This window comes from Myotis davidii, unplaced genomic scaffold (assembly GCF_000327345.1).
Source record: "Myotis davidii unplaced genomic scaffold, ASM32734v1 scaffold376, whole genome shotgun sequence".
Taxonomy (NCBI): Eukaryota; Metazoa; Chordata; class Mammalia; order Chiroptera; family Vespertilionidae; genus Myotis; species Myotis davidii.
Genome location: NW_006288121.1, coordinates 167,949 through 185,112, shown reverse-complemented (window position 1 = coordinate 185,112; position 17,164 = coordinate 167,949). Strand labels below are relative to the sequence as shown.

Sequence of the window (17,164 nt, the reverse complement as noted above, 5' to 3'; positions counted from 1 at the left end):
TAGAGTGGCGGCGCCCCAACCCCCTGATTGGCCCTGCTCTGTGGGTGATAGAGGGTGGTGCCACAACCCCCACCCCTCCCACGGGTCCTGCTCTGTGTATGATGGGGTAGAGCCATAACCTCCCCATCAGCCCTGCCCTGAGTGTGACAGTGGCTGTGCCCCAAGCCCCTGATCCACCCTGCTCTGTGTGTGACAGGGGGCGGTGACCCAACTCCCCTATCGGCCCTGCTCTGTGAGTGACAAGGGGGAGCTCCTCAACCCCCTGATTGGCCCTGCTCTGTGTATGACAGGGTATGGAGCCCCAACCCCCCTGATGGTCCCTGCTCTGTGTGTGACAGGGGTGGCGCTGCAACCTCCCCACCGACCCTGCCTTGAGTGTGACAGGGGGCGGTGCCCCAACTCCTCAATCGGCCCTGCTCTGAGCCCTACCAGGGGCTGAACCTAGGGATTGAGCCTGCCCTCTGCCACCTGGGAGCAGGCCTAAGCCAGCAGGTCGTTATCTCCCAGGGTCCCAGGCTGCGAGAGGGCACAGTCCAGGCTGAGGGACCCCCTTTCCCCCCCGAGTGCACAAAGTTTTGTGTACCGGGCCTCTAGTATTCTATAACATTTTTAAAACAATACATTTTTTTATTAAAAAGAAACTTGAATAAATATTTAGATTACTCAATGACCTTTAAATTTTCTTTATTCCTTTATATAAAACTTCAAAATATATGTTTACTTGAGTTGATATCAGACATCTATGGTAACTTTACAAACGTATTCGAAAGCAATGGTTCGTGAACTTTCATTTTGATAGTCTCTTGGAAGGGGTTTTAAAGGCAGTGCTGGGTTCCATTCTCAGAGTTTACGACTCAGTAGATCCTGGGATGGGCACTGAGAACTGGCATTTCTAACAAGTTGCCAGGTGATGCTGATGTCACTGACCCAGGGACAACACTCTAAGAACCACTTTGGCTTAGTGGATAGAGCGTTGGCCTACAGACTGAAGGGTCCCAGGTTCGATTCCGGTCAAAAGCACATGCCTGGGTTGCGGGCTTGGTTCCCAGTAAGGGGCATGCAGGAGGCAGCAGATCAATGATTCTCTCTCATCATTGATGTTTCTATCTCTATTAAAAAATAAAATAATATAGGAAGGATCCTCAGATCTAGGCTCCTATCTTAGGGTCTCATCCAGAGGCACAAGGAAGGTGATATGTTGTGGCAGAGGAGAATGGTAGAAGAGGTTGTTTTGTTTATTTTGCATAGTTAGCACAGAAAATGATTATTATTGTTCTTAGAAAGTGCATGTCTTCAGTAATTTTTATAAAATAACCTTAGTTAGTTTGGCTCTGTGGATAGAGCATTGGCCTGTGAACTGAAGGGTCCTGGGTTTGACTTTGGTCAAGGGCACGTACCTTGGTTGCAGGCTCCTCCCAGCCCGAGCCCAGGACACATGCAGGAGGCAACCAATTGATGTGTTTCTCTCACATCGATATTTCTCTCTGTCTTTCCTTCTCTTCCACTCTCTCTAAAAATCCATGGAAAAATATCCTCAGGTGAGGATTTAAAAGAAATCATAACCTTAGCCCTGGAAGCTTTTAAAGAGACTTCACAAAAAAGGATTAATATAAGCATTAACTCTTGTCACCTTCAGTTGACTATAATCAGCATTGAAAGAGTCCATGTAAATACCTTTTAAGAGAAAAGTAAAAAAGTGACAGAAATTCATTTTTAAAAGTATATAAAAGTAAAAATACATGATGCTGCCCAATCATTTATTCATCACTTATGGGAAGAGCATTCAACAGTGTTAAGAATACGTGAGGAACTGTACTCTTTTAAAATACAAATTGTGCTCAGTAAGAATATCTTAGATACAAATAACAAAAGCAGCTTTTAGTTATTTAAATCAACATTTTCTAAACAATAGCATAGTTGCTAAGGGCACTGAATATGCTATCAGGCAACCTATGTAATAATCCTCAGTTCCTGTGAACTTAAGTGCTTACTTATTATCCCCATGCCTCCATTTCTCACCTGTAAGATGGATTAATATGGCCTAACCTCTCCTAGTTATAATAATAATTAAATGGGGCAGTGCAGGTGAAATAGCAGTGTCTAATATATATCAAGTACTCAATATATGTAAGCCATCATCATAGAATATCAGTTTTCTTCTATTTTAAATGATTAGGGCAGGGAAGGATTCCATGGTCAAAGTTTGAGAAATCCTAGATTAAATAAGAATAAAGGAGTTTATTTACTAAAGGACTTCCCAAAACAGTGCAATGTGTTATCTTCAGTATTTCCCAAGCTCATTTGACCATAGCACCCATTTTTAAGAAGCATCACAGTACACTAGTGAATGTATTCTAGAATACAACTTTAAGAAATATGGATATGTTTATAAGATCACATATCACCTTTTCTCAAAAACCATTTCAGTGCTACCTACTATACAAATATTTCTCTGTTGCTCACAGCCCAAAGTAATCTCTTTATATTCTAATCTAAATTAATCTAATCTAAGTTTAAAGTATTCATTCATTAGTATTATAAGTATTTCTGTAATGTCTATATCCCCCCACTACCCTGTAAGCCTGAAAGCTCCATAGGAGCTGCGCCTGTTTTTGTTCAATTCCATATCCCTAATGCCCACAATAGTGATTGGCACACAGTAAAGGCTTAATATATGTACATTGAATTAATTATTCATGCATTCAACATAGACCCAAGGGAGGAAAGAGTAATATATCTCATTCTCTTAAAAATTGTGGCCTCATGTTTATGTTTGCAGAGAGCCACTTATAGAAGGGGAAAAAAATGACCATTCTGTGGAAACTAGGGCCCCAGTGCATGAAATTCATGCACGGGATGGGGGGTGGGGGGTGTGGAGAAGATTCCCTCAGCCCGAACTGCACCCTCTGTCATGTTCCGGGACCCTGGCCACCCTGGGCCTACGCACAGGCCTACAGGCTTGGGGCAACCTGACTCCCAAGGTTCTTTTTTATCAAGAGAACAAAGTCGGCGTTAGTTACAGCCCTCACCAAACCCAGTTCAGAGCGTCTGTGCGTACAACTGCCTCGTTCATGTGCCTGCTTCGCCTTACTGACATCTTGAGGACATAGCTCTGTCTTATCCTGCTTCACCTTCAGTGCCTGGCCTGGTGCCAGGGACCTGGGAGTGTTTGCTGAGTGAGTGAGTGAGTGAGTGAGTGAGTGAATAAATGAGTAAGTGAATGAGTGAATGAATGAGCGAGTAAGTGAATGAGCAAGCATCTATGGGGTGCCCTGCTCCCAGCTGCCTGGCGCCCGCCCTGGGAAGTTCCTGCCCCACTCCCGACTGCCCAGCGCCCACTCCCAGCTGAGTAGTTCCCACCACACTCCAGGCTGCCCAGCACCCACCCCAGGAAGTTCATGCCCCACTCCTGGCTGCCCAGTGTCCCCCTCCTAGCTGCATAGTTCCCGCCCAGCTCCCAGCTGCCCGGAGCCCTGCTCCTGGCTGCCCAGCGCCCGTCCCAGGAAGTTCCTGCCCCACTCCCAACTGCCCAGTGTCCTGCTCCCAGATGCGTAGTTCCCGCCCTACTCCCAGCTGCCCAGTCCCCCAGCCCCTCCTTCAGTGGAGGCCAGATCACCGGGGGCAACCCAAGCCTCCAACTCCATGGCCACTGCCATCTTTGTTGGGTTAATTTGCATATCACTCCGATTGGCTGGTGGGTGTGGCTTGAGTGTAGCAGAGGGATGGCTAATTTGCATGTTTCTCTTTTATTATATTGGATAGAATATTCTTACATTTAAGAAAAATACATATTATCCTTTAAGGTTTCTTCAACTCTTACGCCACTTTCAGAGCTGGGATTTCTTTGACAGTGGCAAATGAAGATATAAGAGGAATAATGACAATACCTGATCCCAGGAAACTGAACCATGCACTAACTCTTGGTTCATGGATACAGACAGATTAGGGTAACTCCCATCATGAATTGTTATGTTGTTTTTTTTCCTTTGAAGCTGATGGACTTGATCTTTTCTGTTACAGGTAACTTTGGTCCAGAGAGTGTTGAGGAGTTGGTCTAGTTCTAGAAATTTTATACAAAGTCAGTGTCACATAGAATAAAGACAGGTCAATTTCAGAATAATCACAATTTCACATGACCACAGCATTGATATTTTATTAAGTAAATTTAATTCTAATGAAAAGAAAATTTTATTTTGAACAATAATTAATAACATTTATACTTCACATGGATATTGGTTCCTTCATAAGGTCTTAGCTAAGCTTTGGGCCTACGCTGGCAATCAGACATCCCTCTGGCAGCCCGGCAGCCCTCGGGGGATGTCCACTTGCCAGCGGGGAGCAGACCTAAACTGCAGTTGGACATCCTTAGCGCTGCTGAGGAGGCAGGAGAGGCTCCCACCACCACCACTGTACTGGCAGCATCAGCCTGGCTTGTGGCTGAGCAGAGCTCCCCCTGTGGGAGCGCACTGACCACCAGAGGGCAGCTCCTGCATTGAGCGTCTGCCCCTGGTGGTCGATGCTCGTCATATCAGCCAGTAGGGGCCGGTCGCTTAGGCTTTTATATATATAGATACACGTGTTGGTGCCATCGGCTGAAAGCAGGTTTCTGGGGATTGTTTAGCTTCTATAATTGCAACATAGTTGCTTAGACTGCAGTTCAGAGGTGGGTGGCAGCAGGCAGGGAACATTGGTTTCCTCCATCACTGGAGCAAGCAAGCCTCCTGTTCGCTTCAGCTGCCTGGCTGCCAGCCGCCATCTTGGTTGGCAGTTAATTTGCATATCTTGCTGATTAGCCAATGGGAAGGGTAGCGAAGTTACGGTTAATTACCATGTTTCTCTATTATTAGATAGGATACTAGGGTATTGAATGACTTGAAATGCAATCAACAACGTCCAGACTGGATAAACAAATTTTTTTGGAAAAAAAATATCTGCAACAAAATAGAAAAGGTGTGGGTGGTATTGGAAAAGGGAAGGTATGATACTTAATAAGAAACTAAAGGGACATACACACAATTTCCATTTTACAGACCCCATGTAGACCCTGTTTTAATAAGAAACAAAACAAAAAACATGTTTAAATTAGGAAAATGTCAACATTAATGGAAATTTTTACATTAAGGAATCATTAATGTGATATTGGTAATAAAGGTGATCTTTAAAAAAATTCTCTCTTTTAGTTTATATACTAGTAGAAATATTAAGACTGATTATTCGCTTCAAAATAGTCAAGTAATGAGAGAGGATGGAGGCAAATATAAGAATATCCAGTTGATTGTAATTATTGAGGCTAGATACTGTGCATATGTGGGTTCATTATATTATTGTTTATACTTTTGTTTATGTTTAAGAATCTCTATGATAAAAAAAATTAATAAACAACAACACTTAAAACTAGCATACTTCTTTTCCTCCCAACCCAAAATATAATCAATTGCAGTGGAGCTGTATCTCAGAGGCAGCTGTTAGAGAAAATGTTTCATGACTCCTGTAATGAGTATCTAATTGAACTGAGATGGGATGGGGCTCTGAAATGGAATTGAATTCTCAAATGCAAAAGTGTCTGATTTTTTGGAGTGGTGAATTAACAATACCATATATAGATGATGTATTATAAAATTATATACCTGAAACTTATGTGATTTTATTAACCAATGTCACCCCAATAAATTCAATTTAAAGAAAACCTATTTGAAAAAATAATAACAAAAAATAGACATACAAGTCCAGAAATCACAGAGTCCCAAATAAGATTAAGCCACAGAGGCCCACACGAAGACACATTATAATTAAAATGCCAAAAGTTAAATACAAATTGAGAATATTAAAAGCAGCAAGAGAATAGCATTAGTTATTTATAATGGAATTCCTATAAGACTATTAGATGTTTTCTCAACAGAAATTTTGTAGGCAAGAAGGAAGTGGCAAGAAATATTCAAAGAGATAAAAAGCAAGAACCTACAACCAAGATTACTGTACCCAGCAAAGTTATCATGTAGATTAGAAGGGCATATAAAGGGTTTCCCAGAGAAGAAAAAGCTAAAGGAGTTCATCACCACCAAACCAGTATTACATGAAATGTTAAAGGGTCTTCTTTAAGAAGAAGAACGATCAGAAATATGAACAATAAAATGGCAATAAATAGTTATCTATCAACAATTTAATCTAAAAATATATATACAAACAAGCAGAACAGAAACAGACTCATGGATACAGAGAACATTTTGACAGTTGCCAGATTGGGGGGACGGGGGGGGGGGGGGGGGGAGGGGGGGGGGGGGTTAGCGAGATGGGTGATACTTAATATCTCTTATGAGCAATTATTTAGATGTTTTAACCAGGATTCATGATGATCAATATCTAAACAATTGGTTTTAACCTTACTGCACAGCTTGCCTCTAACTGTATTTTGTATATAATATGATGTCTCTTCCAATTTTTTTAGAGTAATCAAGCCCTCCAGTGGCATAGATTTTTATATTAAAGTACTTGAGCCGAAACCGGTTTGGCTCAGTGGATAGAGCGTCGGCCTGCAGACTGAAGGGTCCCGAGTTCGATTCCGGTCAGGGGCATGTACCTGGGTTGCGGGCACATCTCCAGTGGGAGATGTGCAGGAGGCAGCTGGTCGATGTTTCTCTCATCGATGTTTCTAGCTCTCTGTCTCTCTCCCTTCCTCTCTGTAAGGAATCAATAAAATATATTTTTTTAAAAAAAGTACTTGAAAAGTGGAGTCATTGCATGCCTTCCCCTGAAATAGAAATTCTATTGCCAAAATTTCTCAACTCCTGGTTTTCATATCAAAATTATTCTCAGGATAACATGCCTTTCCTGGTTTCTTTCCTAGTCGTGACAGCTAGGTAACACCGTTTCATTGTATTTCAACTTTAACAGAACATGTAAATAAGTTTCAGAAAAACACATCTGTCATTCAATTTGTTGTGCAAACATGTCCAGAGAAAGATCAACACTGAATTGTATGGCTACTAGTTCTTAATCCCTTCTTTCAGAATTGGGAGATTTATACAGATCATGAGGGTATTGTTGGTCCCTTAGTAAATTCATATCTCCCTTTATGTTGTGACTTCCCAAGAGGAAATGTGTTGGCAGCAGCACCAGCTATTATGCAACACACCAGGATCCCCTGGTGTGCAAAGTTAGGCATTTTGATGCAGATTAAAAAAATAAGTCCTTGCATTTTTTTAATGTCTTGCCAAGAACAAAGAAATCTGCAAAACAGATATTCTGATTCTATTCCTGGCATCTTAGAGCCCCAAATACCTGGCACTCAAGGATGTAACCAAAATAGATATTACTTTTATTTAAAATTAAATTACTTACATTTATGGTTACAGGTAAACGGCTACCCATGCTTTTGCACCATTTGGCATTCTACACAATATTTTGCCACCCCTGTCTCAGCACTATGTACTAAATAGGAAAGTGTTCAGTCACTGTCATGGCAGATCATTAAAAACTCTCCCTTTGGCTCTACGTTCATGATTTCATCATCACTGCCGAAATGAGCTAAGTCCACATTTTTGCTTTAGCATCACATAATTATTATCATAGGATGCTTGTTAAAAAGGTTACCTGAGCTGTCTTACTACAAACTAAGATAAAATGGTGTATAATATGTGCCTGAACAAATTTAGTCATCGAAAAGCATCAGTTTTTCTTTTGACACAATTTGTTTAGTAGGTGTGACTTGGAAGTTAAATTAATGAAAAACATCCTTACCCGATAGGTGAAGAGTATTTGTACTGTTCAAGGAACCGAAAATATATTCTGTAAAATAGTCTGGGGAAGGTAAGTTGCTTTGCCCCAGACATACACCTTGAAGAGACAAAGCAATGATTGTTGCCGCCAACTGAGGAAGTGTATTTTCATCAGCACCGTCACTGCTTAGTATCCCAGACTTTTTCTGCAGCGTTTTGGTTTCCATACACTGAAATCAGATACGAAGTCAGATGAAAATTTTAACCTCTGAAGTCATTTCAAGTAAAACGTCTCTGGGATTTCTCCAAGGACAAGGACTAGTTCTTCATCTAAAAGAGGATTGAATTATTTGTGGAAACATGGCTACCATTGTTTTCTAGTCTGAGATATACCTCTATTTGGGAAATACTTATTTATCTAACATTTCTCATTACTCCTATAAAGATGTGTCTTCTCCAAGGAGATCTCTTGTTTTTACTATTTACATCCTTTCATTTGGTGGATTCTCTCCAGCTTCAAGTACAGCCTGCAGTAATGACTTTCAAATCTATATTCCCAACCTTGAATTCACACTCGTTCTGCTGCCTGGTATCATCCCAGAACACATTCCTTTCCATACTTGCCTTTAGTCTCAAGCTCAGTGTGTGCTGATCACAAATCAAAGATAACATAGTGTCTGGGTTCTTTGAACTACCATGGGACATAGGACATATGACATAGGATCTTTTTCATGCATACAGAAATTTTCCTCATTTAAAATATGAGCTCCCGAAAGGCTTGAATTTTACCTTATATATCAATAACATTCCCATTCATTTATTTAAATACTAGAGGGCCGGTGCACGAATTTGTGCATGGGTCGGGTCCCTAGGCCTGGCCAGCGATCAGGGCCAATTGGGGCCTCCCTGCTGCTGATTGGGCCTCCCTTCTCTGGCTGCTTACTGCTGGCTGGGGCCTTCCTCATTCCGCGCTGCCCCCTGGTTGTCAGCATATGTCATAGCATGCGATTGGTCTCCCAGTCAAACTCCCGTGGGGAAAATTTGCATATTAGGCTTTATATAGAGAGATTTATTGGGTGCCTACCATGTGACAGACACTGTGCTAAATCCATTACATATTCACTGTCTTTTTATTCTCCCCAAACTCCATGCAGTGGATATTCCTTTTCACAGATCACCTAGCCAAGAAAGGGCAGAGTCCCCATTTATACTTAGATCTGACTCCACAGCTTATGCTCTTCAATACTCTTCCTCTTGTATACAGAAATAGATTGAGCCCTAGCCAGTTTGGCTCAGAGGTTAGAGTGTCAGCCTGCAGACTGACGGGTCCTGGGTTCAATGCTGGTCAAGGGCACATATCTCAGTTGCAGGCTCAATCCCTGGCTCTGGTAGGGGCATGTATGGGAGGCAACTAATTGATGTGTCTCTTTCACATGATGTCTCTGTCTCTCCCCCTCCCTTATACTCTCTCTAAAAATCAATGGGAAAAAAATCCTCAGGTGAGGATTAACAACAACAAAAAAGAAATAGATTGGAACCCAGGATGGTGATGGGATTTTTATATCATCAAAGTAAGTTCCATAGCATAGGGCTTGGGACAGACAGATAAGGCTGTACTACTATCTCTGCTATCTCTAACTGATAAACTTGGGCAAAATGATTATCCTTATTAACCTTTCTATTCATTATCTATAAAAAACGACAATGCCACCCAACACAAAGATTATTAAGATGAGATGAAATAGTGTGTGTAAAACACTTAATATAGTAGTTAGTATATAGGACACAGTCAGTTCCTCTCAGCTATTGTTGTTGCTGTTCTTAGGAGTACATCTGATATTAGCTGGAGAAAGTGGCAAGATCCAGATCAAGAAAGACCTTATATTCAGCACTCTGAAAAATTTTCCCCTGAAGACTCCAGGGGAACCACTGAATGATATAACAATAGAAAAATACAATAAGGTATTTTCTAGAAATATTACTCTGGTGGAAAAATAGTGAATAGATAGGTAGGGGTAGAATTCAAGGGCAGGAAGTCTAGTTAAGAAGTTATTAATTCAAGATATTTCTTGACCTACGATAGTAGAGCTAGAGATGAAAAAAAGTAGATGCATTTGAGGAATATGAAGAAAGTAGACTAAAGGACTTAGAGGAAAATGGGAAGGAGTGCAGTCAAAAATGACTCATGTTTCTGGGTTTGACAACTATATAATGGTAATGCTATCCACTAGCCACCACATTTTTCCTAAATACCTAATATAGGTCTGCTAGTTTTCTAGACACTGGAAATGCAATGGTGACCAAAACCAAAAGCATTTCTGCCCTGAAGCTTAAAGTTAGTATTATTAATAGAATAATAATTTAACCTATATATATATATAAAAGCCAAGTGACTGGAACAATGAAATGACCAGAACGACTGGAACAGCTGGTCACTATGACACACACTGCGGTGGCCAACTGGCCCTATCAAGGCCCCGATTGGCACCCCCAACCTCCTGCTGCTCTTCCCCCTGGCCGGCCTGGCCCCCAATCATCCTCCCCACCCTGATCGGGGGTGGGGCCGGCTGGCCAACCTCCTGTAGCCCCCCCTCTCCCCGGCTGGCCTGGCCCCACTCAGCCCCTCCCACCCTGATTGGGGGCAGGGTCAGCCTGCTAATCTCCCATGTCCCCTCCCCCCTGCCGGCTGGACCCCACCCATGCATGAGTTCATGCACCAGGCCTCTAGTCAAATATAAGATGACAACTGTGGCAATAGCTTTGAAGGAGAGGCACATGGTACAATGAGGGTAACAACAGACAACTCTTCTACCCAGTCAGACAGGTCACGGAAGGCTTCTTTGAGTTTGTGACATGCAGACAGATCTGAAAGAATGGGAGGAAGTGGGACAGTGTAGACAAAGCTTTTGTGGCAGGATGGAGGATGGCAAACATGAAGGGCTAGAAGGAGGGTAGTAGCTGGGCAGGTAGAGTGAGGGGGGCATGGTGAAAGCTTAAGGTCTCTTGTCAGGTAATGAAGTTTGCCCCTTATCCTAAAATCAACAGAAAGCCAAAGGGGGATTTTTAGCAAGGAAGGGAATGGGGGTTATATAACTGGATTTGTTTTTTGATAAATCTACTTGGCTACATGGTGGAGAATAAAAATATTGGAAAGAAACTCAAAGTAATCACTACTAATACAGTTAGAAGGCTATTACAAAGGTCAGGTGGAAGATGGTAGTGATGGTAATGGAGCAAAGTCAACAGGTTAAGGAGATCTTCAGGAGGTAGCAGCAGTAGGACTTGGAGATGGATGAGACATGAAAGGAAAAGAAATTTAGAAAACTCAATTTCTAGTTAAGCAACTGACTGGATGGTGATGCCATTTGCTAACATGTGGAGCAGGCCTATTTATGACCTTGATTTTGGATATGTGAAGTGCCTTTCCAATATCCTTTTTAAAAAGATGCTGTGTAAGGATACATGGGTCTGCAACCCAGAGGAGAGGTCTGGAATAGAGATACACTCTTGGGAGTCATCTTTATGTACAGGTGCCCTAGCCTAGACAAAGCATATGGAATGACAGGAGGCTGAGACCGGGCCTCCGGAGCACGAATGCTTAAAAGCTGCACAGAGAAATTAGAACCTGTACAGGTGAAGATGGGAGCCAGAGAGAGGGAGAGAGAAAGAAAGCCAGGAATGTGCAGTGTTCAACAGGCCAAAGCAGAGAATGTTTCCAGAGCTACATAAGTAACACCAAAGAAAGGATAAGTTTAGGAATGAAAATAAGCCTTAGATTTTAATACTGAGTTTCAAGTGCCAGGAAGATATCCAAAAGGAAATTTCTCCCAGATGGGTGCATATATGCATCTATGGCACAAAAGAAAAATCTGGACCCACAGCAGAACTGAAAGCAATCAGTATTTAGTTGTGTACGAGGCTGTGAGAGCACACCACTCAGCAAGAGGATGCAGAGTGAGTAGAGGAAAAACTGAAAGGGGGGCCATGAGGACACCAAGATTTAAGGGATGACAGATCAAGTGCATCCTCCAGAGGAACTTGACACGGAATAGCTGGATGAGCAAGAAGGAAAGTAGGAGATGTGGGTTGATTGAAATACAAAAAAGAAAAACATGAAATATGGGATGACAGAAATCAAGGAATGAAAATAAGTTTTATGGATGCTTTCCTTTTTCTGTGCAGAAGCTTTTTAGTTTGATGTAGTCCCATTTATTTTTTTCATTTGTTTCTCTTGCCCTAGATGATGTATCAGCTAAAATCCTGCTGCCTGAAATGTCTGCAATTTTATTACCGATGTTTTCTTCTAGGATTTTTATGGTTTCGAGACTTACATTTAAGTCTTTTCTCCATTTTGATTTTATTCTTGTGCATGATGTAAATTGGTGGTCTAGTTTCATTTTTTTGCATGCACCTGTCAAAAATGGGGGACATCTGTAATAGTGTCAACAATAGAAAATAAAATAAAGTAAGTTACATGGAGGCAGGACTGGACAAAAGGGAGAGAGCAAAAAGCAGAATGCATATTGTTGAGAAACAAAATGTATGAGAATAAAGAATAAGACAGAAGCTCTGACTGGTGTGGCTTAGTAGGTTGAGTGTCATCCCCTGCACCAAAAGGTTGCTGGTTTGAGTCCCAGTCAGAGTTCATACCTAGGTTGCCGGTTTGGTGTGGGGTGCATACAGGAGGCAACTGATGTTTCTCTCTAACATCACTGTTTCTCTCCCTCTCTCTCTAAAAATCAATAAAAACATATTTTTAAAATAAAAGAATGAGAGAGAAGAAAGAAGGTTAACTCATCAAGTGCGGCTATAAGGAGAAAGTCGGTTCATCAAGAGAAGAATCAAGAGAAGATTGTTGTGTCTATGTTGCATTCTTGTGACACAGGACAAGGAGTGAAGTGCCAGTTGGATTTTTTTTAAGTTTGTAATTGCTGAGCTTGGCAAGAGCATATTCATATATGTGGTGGAGAGCAGACTGAAAGACTGAATCAGCAACCCAACTTTTGATAAATTTGAAGAGGTAGCCAGAAGTTCCATGGATGAAAAAAACGAGCTGAAATAACAGATAGGATAAACCCCATAGAGGTGGGTATGCTTTTTCCGTGGAGGTTGTAAAGATTAACAGTCTCAGTGTGACATTGAGAAGAAAGAATTCAACGACGGTTTCCATCCCCCAAAGTCCTTAGGATGTGGCCATGATGCCTGGCCCCCACAGGCAGGGCTCGTGGAGAACCGGTTAGGTCCCCGTTCATCTACCATGGAAGTGGCAAAAATGGAAAGAGCAAAGAGAGGTGGGAGCGTTAAAAGATTGATTCAGGAAGATAAAGCAGAGAATGTCATCAAGTTGGACAAAAGAGAATGAAGAAATGGAGAGACGATTATCCTCTGGGCTACTGGGGTGGTTGACTGGACTAGAGTACTAGGGTGTCGATTGTTTCTGTTGGTGAGCGGGTTAAAACCCACCTGGAGCAGCTATCAGTGGCTTGACCTACAGAGGTTGAATTCTGTGCAGATCAAGACCTGTAAATGCTAGTAGTGGTGGGGCTGGTCTGCCAGCTCCTTCTAGTTGGAGAAAGCAGCTTCCTGCAGTGAAGTGTCAACAGGCCTCATGTGCAAGTCTGGATTGACTGACTTCCTAGCCCAGGTGAATTGGCTAAAGTATCCTTCCCGGGAACTGGAGACAGTGGTGTCCTCCAGGAGGTAATTGTAGTAAGGTCTTGAAATGGGGTTACGACTCAACAAAAGCTCAATTCTTTATGATTGGATAGCTGCATAAAGCAGGTCTACACATAATATTGGATTACTTTATTCTGTTCTAGGAATGTTTAATCTCACTAACACTTGGGAGCCCAGGTATCTGCAGTATGTGTTGGGAAAAAACAAAGAAACAGAAATCTGTATTAAATATACACATATCACCTACTTTTTAAATGCTGGGTTTCCATTTAATCTGCATCAAAAGGCAATAACAGGTAGGATGACTAAAATTCTAGTGCCTAATCTGAACTGATCTTGTGTTATAGAGATGTTGCAGTGAAGAAATTATATGTAGGAACACCTCCTTATTTAAGTAAAACAAACAACCAAAAAACTGCCCAAACTGAATTGTATGAAGAAACCCTATTTTTTAAAACATATTTACAGCAAATTGGAGACATATTTGCTGGCCATTAAGCGGCAACATGATTGAACTGATAACTTTGGGCTCCCGCAGACGGAATTGAGGTAAAAAACTAAATTCACTTATACATGTTGCCATAGTCTGAATGTTTGTGTTCCCCAAAAATTCATATGTTGAAATCTTAATCTCCAATGTGATGGTACTAGGAGGAGGGAGCCTCTACGAGGTGATTAGGTCATGAGGGTTGAGTCCTCCTGAATGGGATTAGTGCCCTTATAAAAAGTACTCCAGAGAGCTTCCTGCCCCTTCCATTATATGAGGATATAATGTGAAGATGGCATCTCTGAACCAGGGGGAGGTCCTCACCAGACACTGAATCTGCCCAGCTCCTTGATCTTGGACTTCCCACCATCCAACACTGTGATTTCTCATAATTTCCATTGTATATAAGCCACCCAATTTATGACATTTTTGTTACAGCAGCTCACATGGACTAAGACACATGTCAATGAATATTTCAAGAGAAAAAGACGTGTTCCCTCACACTCTTCAAAATGTGGTGGTAGCTTCTCAGCTAGTTCTTTCAGAAAATATGCATTTGAAAAACTTTCTTATAATCAGAGAACTTTATCTGCTGAAACTTCATACTGCAAAGAGGAAAGCAGAATGGTAATTGGAAGGCCAGCTTCTGCAGGGATAGTAATGAAGGCAACAAGAGACCAGGTCCATTTCCTAACAGTAGGAACTGTGGGAGAAGAAAAATTGCTGAAGGGACCCCTGAACATATGCAGCATGAATCAACAGCCATAAAAGACATACTGTCTGTGCTGACTGTCATGAATACTGCTTTTTACAAGCGTCTTCTTTGGTGAAATAACTACTAAATTCATGTTTCTCAAACTGGTCTGCTTTATCTTTCTCTGCCCAGAAGGCAAGGTAAGTAGGCACGGTGCCCTGACCACTATGGGTCAATCCCTGGAGATTGATGGAAAGTGGCTACACTTACTGCCATGCTCAGTGCGGGGGCTCAGGGGAAGAGAGCTGCCCTGTCACTGGGCCTGCCCACCCACCCACCTACCCAACTGCTGGCTCAAACTCTTCTTAAAATAATTAGTCACTACATTTCCCATTTTAGACCTAGATTTTTAAATTATGTCACTTAACCATATCTAAAAAACACAAATACTTATTTCTCTTAGAAATCCTTGAATGTCTTAGGAATAACTAATTGGTGAAAAATCAGGCTCTGGGACTGTATCTTTGTAGCAGAGTCAGTGAGCAGTTGTGCCTTCTTACCTGGCTTCCAGAAGTGTCAAAGTGCTGCCGGGTGAGAGCCAAGATATCTTCTGTCTCATTCTGAGACAGGAAATAGGAGTCTTCATCCTGCCTCAGGCTGAGGAGGCTGTGCAGGTAAAACTTATACTCCTTATTGCTCATATTGAGCTTTGAAGAACAGATCTCCTCCTGGTGAATAATGTAATAGAGGAGGAGAAGGGAAACTCTCTGAACCACTTCCTCTCTGAGCTGATCTTCGAAATTTCCTCCAGCAATTAGCAGCAGGGCATCTGGTTCAAAGCACTGGGGAGAAAAAGCATAAAACAAAGAAAAAACAGAAACAAAACTCAGCCAATAGTCCTTAAACATTAATTACCACAGTTTCCACTGCATATAACTCCATCAGTAGGAGGGGAAAGTGGGTAGGCCCAATAGCCAGATTCAAATAAGCCATGGTTGGATTTTTATGTAACAATGATGTCCTCTCAGAAAGTCCTTATTCCCTAAAAGTGGTCCCTCTATCTCCTACTACAGTGCCACAAGTTGTCCATTTGTTACCTTGAATAAAACCAGCTGACTCGTTGGCGCTGAAAGCAATGGCCCATTGCGTTTAGAATGAAATCGAAGCTCCTTATCATTGTCTCCTTGGTCTGGCTGCTGCCTCCCCTACATTACATTAGCTTTTCTCCACCTTTCTCAACAAACTTCTGTCACTGTGACTTTTCTGTCCGTCACCCAGCTCTTTCCTACCATCTTTCAGGTCTTCTTATTCTCCTCACCTCACTCATCTCAGCTTAAAGTGCCACTCCCTCCTAGATGTCTCTAGCACACACTGTCTAAAGTTGAAAGCCCCCTCCTCCATCCCATGTTCTCCCACACAGCGCTGTTCAGTAGAAATAGAATGCAAGCCACAAATGTGAGCCACACATATCATTTAAATTTTCCAGTAGCCACATTTTAAAAAGTAAAAAGGAATGGTGAAATTAATTCTAATAATATATTTTATTGAAGTTTCTATGTGCAAGATACAATAATTTCAACATACAATTTAAAATTTTAAAAATGATAAATGAACTATTTGGCATATGTATATATATACATAATATGTATATATTGATTTCAGAAAGGAAGGGAGAGGAAGAAAGAGATAGAAACATCAGTGATGAGAGAGAATCATTGATTGGCTGCCTCCTGCATGCCCCCTACTGGGGATTGAGCCCACAACCAAGGCATGAGCCCTTGACCAGAATCCAACCCAGGACCCCTGAGTCCACAGGCCAATGCTCTATCCACTGAGCCAAACCAGCTAAGGCTATTTGGCATTCTTTTTGTCTTGGTGAGTCTTGGAAATCTGGCATGTATTCTAAACTGACCAGCAGATCGCAATTTAGGCGAGCCACATAACAAGTGCCCAAGAACCAGCTCATGGCAGATATGGCACACACCACTTTTTTATTTTCTTCATAGCACTAGGATTTGAAAATTACATTGTCTACTTGTTTTTCCCCTCTTTCCTCTTGATGACTACTGGTCCATAAAGTCTGGATTTTGTCTGCTTTGTGCACAGTTCAGCCTCAGCATCTAGCACAATGCCTGGCACTGACGAGGTGTGAAAATGGAATGCATGAATGCCATCTGTCTTTTACCCTATGTAAGAGAATTGCTAAAAGATTTTTCCATGATGCTTGATTCATTTCATAGCCCATACACCTGGCTCATCTAATCAGGCAAAAGAAGGAGTTTGGGGAGATGTGGTGGAACATTGAGGATAGATAGACACAGAGGTTGTTGAGGGGAAGCTTTCCCAGCTAGACAGGAGCTGCCGTTCCTGAGAGACCAGTAGGGAGTGCCTGAGAGTTTTCCGGGGACCCCAGAAGCAGCCCATTGCTGGGCACAAGCCTCAGCCTGAAGGTATCGAGGGATACAAGGCCTGAACCTCCAAGGGTTTGCCTCACTGTGGGACAGTTTATTATATCTTTTATAAAATTGAGGTATAATTGACATATAACAGCATATTAGTTTCAAGTGTATAACATAATGTATATGTATATAT

At 41.8% G+C, this 17,164-nt stretch overlaps 1 protein-coding gene across 3 annotated transcripts in view; it reads right to left on the bottom strand.

Annotated features, from left to right (window-relative positions):
* SLC39A12 (solute carrier family 39 (zinc transporter), member 12) overlaps positions 1-17,164 on the bottom strand; it is a 72,620-nt gene that overhangs the window by 47,658 nt on the left and 7,798 nt on the right. For all 3 annotated transcript variants that reach the window (XM_006759918.2, XM_015561459.1, XM_006759917.2), the window contains exons 3-5: positions 15,133-15,414; positions 7,738-7,945; positions 3,888-4,060 (exon numbers count right to left, since the gene is read on the bottom strand). In XM_006759918.2, coding sequence (XP_006759981.1) covers positions 3,888-4,060; positions 7,738-7,945; positions 15,133-15,414 — 663 coding nt within the window. The remainder of the gene's footprint in view (positions 1-3,887; positions 4,061-7,737; positions 7,946-15,132; positions 15,415-17,164) is intronic.